The following is a 6910-nucleotide window of genomic DNA, read 5'->3' as shown; positions in this document are numbered from 1 at the left end:
TTTCATATTAAATGCACCCACACTTATTATATATATATCATTTTGTTCAAGTGAAATAGGGCTTTAATGTTACATCCAATATTTATATATTAAACATAATTTAATATGAATAAATGTGAGAAATTGAGTTTTTTTTTTTTTAGTTCTGAATGGCATTTTAACTGAATGTCATAATACTGTTCGCTGTTACTGCAATAAAGTACACATATTTGTAACCAGTGATGTCTTACAAGTAAAACAGTACCCCCCCCATGTACAGGTTTTATGGTGTTTTGAGAAGTTACAGGGTCAAATATAGCCTGTTACATTTTTCAGTATATACACATTGAAATTTGCAAGATTAGTTATGTTGCCTTTGAGACCATATGATAGCCCAGGAATGAAAATTACCCCCATGATGGCATACTATTTGCAAAAGTAGCCAACCCAAGGTATTACAAATGGGTTATGTCCAGATTTTTTTTAGTAGTCACTTAGTCACAAAGACTGGTCAAAGTTAGCATTCATATTTGTTTTGTGTGTGGAAAAAGCAAAAAAACTAAATTGAACGTTAATTTTGCAACTGTCATTAGTCTAATACTATCCTTTCCTTTTGTGTCATTTTACCCCACTCCCTCTAGCATGTAAGTTCATTGACCAGGGCCCTCAACCCCTCTGTGTCCATCTTGTCTGGTTACAACTACGCCTGTTCGTCCACCCATTGTAAAGCGCTGCGGAATTTGATGGCGCTATATAAATAACATATAGATATATATATATATATATCTATCTCTCAAATTACTTTTATTTACTTTGTTAAACATTTGAATCACTTTTACCAACTTTTAAAACTTTTTTGCAGGCTTTTAGGGGGACAGCCTGAGAGCTCAGACAGTCCCCCTGCAGGCACTGCATAAGCCGGCTATTCCGGCCATGTGATCGCAAGGACCCTGCAATCACATGGCCAGAAAGGCCCAGATTGGGCAGAAGGGGTGTGCTTTGACCTCTCAGGCAGACCCCAGGATCGCGACTGCCGTTGGGGGTACGGTGGGGACCCGGTGAGTACCAAGGACGTGGGGACGTTATATGCTGCACTCCAGCGTCCTTAAGGGGTTAAATACACACTGAGGGAGGGAAGGGATAGTTATATTTTAATGTCTGTTGTCAGTGTGGTGTGCACGCTGACAACAGACCTCATTTATGCACAGAATTTACATTACAATAGTTCTGGGCTGCAACTGTTACGTGTGCTGTTGTTGCAACATGCCCCCAGCGCACAATTGACAATATCTCTGTATTTAACACTGTACATACTGACACCTACCACCATGACCACTTCAAATAACTGAAATGGTCATGGTGGTTGAAGTAGCCCTTTAAGTATTTGTTGAAATTAGTGGTTTTTAATATTTAATTAATTGATGAGGGTAGGGGGGACACCTTATAGAATTCCCTTTAAAGAGCTAGGATTAATGAATATCTTGTTAAAAGTAGTGCATCTCTGGTGCTGTTTGAAAATATATAGTGCATCACTAACCTTCCAGCAAAGCTCACAAGCTTGCAGAAGATGCTGAAGCTAAGCAGTTTAGCAGAGCGTGGCAGATGGACTGCTCAAGGTAGCTGTATTGCCTAACTGAATTTTTATATATTTTAATCTCTCTCCATCTGCCACAAGTAATGGATTTAGGCCACACTGGGTGTTATTACATTGTCAACCAGAATTGTTCTAAGCAGCTTGAAGAGTTGGTAAAAAAAGTTTTTTCTTTGTTTTTGATAAAGGTGCAATTATAACTGCACACAATATTAAATGACAGTTATGGTCCTTTGTTTGCATAGCCATTCTATACATGGAAGTAGATATCTTGTAACACAAAGATGTGTATTTTATATATACATATAAAATCCAGCGCACTCACTTATCTACTAAACAGTTATTTTAGTGCTAAACAATTTTGTTAGTTTTATTAAAAACACCTAATCTAGGCAAAAAAATAATAATGGGGGTTTAGTTACATTATATGATCATACATTGCATAAGCCTGCCGCAACACCAATGTACCCCATCTTTGGCAGGTCCTACTCTGTCTGCTAAATGAGCTACTCACTTGGGGAAATCCTTCCATCTCGAGTTCTCTGCAGTGCAAGGCTTAAATAGGGTCCTGAGATGAGGCACCTGTAACAGGGAGGGGTGCAAAACCAAGGATCTGGCTAGACTCCTAAATATATACATATAGGAGAAAACAAGGGTTTGGCTGCACTCACCTAAACATACTTAAATGGGGGGCTGCTGGGGGCCAATAAGTACAGTAAAAATTAAAATCCAGCGCACTCACTGGGGGTGAGTAGCTCATTTAGTAGACAGTTGGCAGTGAGAGTAGGACCTGTTAAAGATGGGAGTACATTGGCGTTGTGGCAGGCTTATGCAATGTATGATCATATAATGTAACCAAACCCCCATTATTTTTTGCCTAGATTAGGTGTTTTTAATAAAACTAACAATTGTTTAGCACTAAAATAACTTTAGTAGAGAAGTGAGTGCGCTGGATTTTCATTTTTACTGTACATATATATATTAATGTCTTGGAATATGAAAACTCTTGAATAGGGAGGAAAAAAAAAACAATGTTTTTCGGTTATGCCCCACACATTGCAGAAAAGTTTTTACTCACTTGTGCTGCTACAAAAAAACTTGTTAGTGAGAAAATTTCTCCATAGCTTTTCCAACACCATTTCCACGTCAGATAGATCTCACCCATAAGGACAATCCAGATGTGAAATGCAGACAAGTTCCCTATGCATGAGATACAGCAACCCACCTTTATGCCAAGGTCAGGTAGACCAAGAAAGATTTCAGCTACGACTGCTAGGAAATATTTTTGGGATACAAAGAAAAAGACACGGGTAACATCAGGAGAAATACAGGCTGCTCTAGAAAAGGACAGTGTGGTTGTTTCAAGGAGTACAATATGACGATAAAAATAAACTGCATGGTCGAGTTGCCAGAAAAAAAGCCTTTACTGCGCCAATGCTACAAAAAAAGCCTTGTTACAATATACCCAACACCTTGACATGCCTCTTAGATTCTGGCACACTGTAATTTGGAGTGTCAAGACCAAAATAGAGCTTTATGGTCCCAACCATAAGCGCTATGTTTGGAGAGGGGTCAGCAAAGCCTATAGTGAAAAGAGTATCATACCCACTGTGAAGCATGGTAGTGGCTCACTGACGTTTTCAGGGGGTGGGGGAGGGAGGGGTGAGCTCTAAAGGCATGGGAAATCTTGTGAAAATTGATGGAGATGGTTGCAGCATGTTATTAGAAAATACTAGCAGACAATTTGCATTCTTCTGCACAAAGGCTGCACATGGGACGTTCTTGGACTTTCCAGCATGACAATGACCATAAGCACAAGGCCAAGTTGACCCTTCAGTGTTACAGCAGAAAATTTTTTGAAGGTTCTGAAGTGGCCATCACAGTCTCCTGACCTTAATCTCATGGAGCCACTCTGGAGAGATCTCAAACATGCGGTTCATGCAATACGACCAAAGACTTTGCATGACCTGGAGGCATCTTGGCAAGACGAATGGGCAGCTATACCACCTGCAAGAATTAGGGGCCTCTTAGACAACTATTATAAAAGACTGCATGCTGTCATTGATGCTAAATTAGGCAATACACAGAATTAAGGGTACGCAGACTTTTGAACAGAGGACATTTCATTTTTTTCTTTGTTGCCATGTTTTGTTTTATAAATGTGCCATTCTGTTATAACCTACAGTTGAATATGAATCCCATAAGAAATACAAGAATTGTGTTTTGCCTGCTCACTTATGTTTTCTTTAGAAATTGCACATATATTACCAATTATCCAAGGGTATGCAAACTTTTGAGCACAATTGTATGTAATAAACTTTTATAAACCCACTATAAACTTGGCCACATTGCATCATTGGGCATGTACCTCAGCTAGCGGAGTTTCTTCAGCCACCCTTTCTTCAGACTTACCTATCTCAGTTTCAGACCATTCAACTAATGACAGAAACAGGGCATAAATCACACGGCATTCTCTTATCTCCCCTCAGAGAATGTGTAAATCTGTCAGGCATGCCCAATGCACCTTTCCAGCATTCTTAGGGATAGGACACGGATTGGTAAGATCAGTGCCCCTCTGAAGTGGATGCAGATAGCATAAGAAAATAGAAGCCGGTAAATATAAAAAAATAAATTATATTTACCTGCTCTTATCCAGCCTGCAGAGTAAGTAACGGTCGCATTCAAAGCTACATTTATTGAATAAGACAGTTGTCTCAAAATGATACATGGTCCTTTAAATACACAATTAAGTTTTTATTTTTCCTTGTAAAAGACACATAGTACAATTTCTTATACATTTAGTCTAGTTGTTTACAAGGCTATATTGACTTATTCTGATCTATATATGCATCTGATTTTAAAAGTAATTGAATAGTCCATGGGAGAAAAATCAGGCTCAATGTACAAAAAAAAAAAAGAAGAGCGGTTCAGTTCCAATCTAATAAATGTTTTGTGTGCAAGAAATCCTCGGATATCACATTGAACAGAACATCTCTATGGTAATAAAACTCAAATCAACATTTTGTATCACTGACCGATGTGGCCAGTAGACATCATGTGAATTTAAATTTCAAAAGGTAAAAAAATAAATACCAGTGTCCATCCAGAATAACGTTTTTTTATTGGATGATTAATTTAAGTACAGTTACATTTTTTATTTTTTTTTATTTTAGCACTTAAAAATTAAAGTGTAGAAATGAAAATAAGATACATGTAAATTGACTAAATATTTGGTTATTTCCTATAAATAAAGGGTTAAACACACACTGATTCCTTGCTGAATATATTGTGACACCATCCTGTTGTATTGCAGAGAACAGTGTTTCACATCATATTATACAGGCCTGCAGTGCTGATATGTCACAGAAATGTTGTTACACAATGGATAAAATCACTGACACAGCCCACTGGGGGAAAATGCTGAAGCTGGCTGTACCAAAAACACAGCAGACGTGGTCTGGTTTGCAAAAAATATTCTGCACTGATACATTTCAAGTCTTCCAGAATATAGACTTAGATTCTGCTATCAACGTAAACGTCCTACCTATAGATGATGCACTCAGTAAGGCTTGTAATTCAATTACCCTTAGTCACTAGAAGGCTCAAAAGAATTGTAGCCTAACGTGAGTTGAATGGTAACAGATTTGTCCCCAATCCAGCTGTGGGGCAACGGGATAACCAGAAGCATTTATGGTTGATGTTTACCTATCAGACATGCTAAATGAACATACATCAATCACACTGAAAGAAAGTGCTATTCAGTCTGTGATCACAGTGTGAGAAGGTTCACAATAGTTATACTTCAGCCAATGAGATTTACTGTGGAGTCTGGATATTTTAGTAAATGGAATATGACTACCAGTACTTGTATTAGAACATCTTTACATTTTCATTGGCTGGATTTGTCTCTTCCAACAGGGCAGTTTAAACGTGCTCCCTAAGGACCCCCTAAAATAAAAAACAAAATAAAATACCTAAAAAGAAAAATTAAACATAATGCCATTCCCCAAGGTTCTTTTTAATGTTATTTTTGTTTACGTACTAGCAACATCAAAGGTCTCTTAATAAGTATTACCCTCTTCCACATGTAACTCATTGGAAAAGGCTATCTCTACTTATTATAGCCAAATCAAGTTATTTCTGGTATGTCATACCAGATTACAGAACAAATATCCTCTTACCAAATAAACAAAACCTTAAAGCAAAATGAAAGTCAACAATAAAGACATGCTAGTTACAAAAGTTATAATTAACCTTATTACTGCCAGACAGTGGTGTGATGCACAGCAAAGCAACAGCCTACAATCCACCATGGCAGACAGGGTTGGAACAAACAGAATTTCAAAGAATTAGAGCAGATCTAGTATTCCCATTCTCAATCAATGTTGTATTAACACTCAAGTTATGTACTGCATAGCTAGTGTAAATAATCGCCGACTCTGGCAAACGCACAGGAAGCAATGCCGGACTGCGCCATCACCTCTAAGCATTGGGCGGCCTGTTCCAACGCCAGCGAGAGGGGTGGCTGCTTTGGCAGGTTGTGTATGTCTATGGGATAAAACAAAACACATTATTTTACCATGACAAAGGACCCAGAACAATAAATAAATTAATTAAAATATATTAGGTAGCAACTTACATTTTAATTTCTAGTAAATGGCTTCAAAACAGCATTATTTAATAGTTGGGAAACTGATCATAGTTCTGTGCTTTTAAAATATGTAAACATAGGGATTTGTTTCTGTGCTTTAAATCATTTTGGCTTTTTGTATGATGCTTTATCTTATGTAAAAGTACACAAGTTCTACTGTATAAATTAGAATGGTCACTCTGCACAATAAGTACAAAGAATATGTGTACACTGTGTGCAGCAAATGTAAGATACACAGACCTTTAGCACCATTACCACTATAGTGAGATGCAGAAGTTATGGTGCTTAGATTGGTCCTTTGATTAATCACTTTGGCTGAATAACTTAGGCTTCTAAATACTATGCAATATCCCTGTACAGCCATACAGTGGATTACATTAGTTTATATCGTACTCTGCTAGTATTTTTTTGATAATTATTTGTAGGACATATATTTAGAAATGGATGTATGTCTGAAATATATTTTGGTGCAGAAGACTAAAAAAATGTAATAAAGGATAGATTTCTTATAACAGAGGCTAAACAAGGCCATTTACAGTCTCAAAACATGATGTTTTATGAAGCATAAACTATGGAAATTGTGAGATTTTTCAAAGTGAGTGATCGTGAAATTCAACTACTGAAATTTGTTTCTCTCTAGATGTTCTTGATTATATATTGGGGCACTCTGCAGCCCAGAAAACAGTACA

The 6910-nt window shown here is 37.3% G+C and overlaps 1 protein-coding gene across 1 annotated transcript in view; it reads right to left on the bottom strand.

Moving 5' to 3' along the window:
• Positions 1-4668: 4668 nt before the first annotated feature.
• Positions 4669-6910, bottom strand: part of RANBP9 (RAN binding protein 9) — an 81659-nt gene continuing 79417 nt past the window's right edge. The window contains exon 14 of the mRNA XM_063451718.1: positions 4669-6118. Within this exon, the coding sequence (XP_063307788.1) occupies positions 5988-6118 (131 nt within the window). The 3' untranslated portion in view covers positions 4669-5987. The remainder of the gene's footprint in view (positions 6119-6910) is intronic.

The sequence above is a fragment of the Pelobates fuscus genome, chromosome 4 (genome assembly GCF_036172605.1).
Source record: "Pelobates fuscus isolate aPelFus1 chromosome 4, aPelFus1.pri, whole genome shotgun sequence".
In the NCBI taxonomy this organism is placed as follows: Eukaryota; Metazoa; Chordata; class Amphibia; order Anura; family Pelobatidae; genus Pelobates; species Pelobates fuscus.
This window is presented reverse-complemented; position numbering and strand designations above follow the sequence as displayed.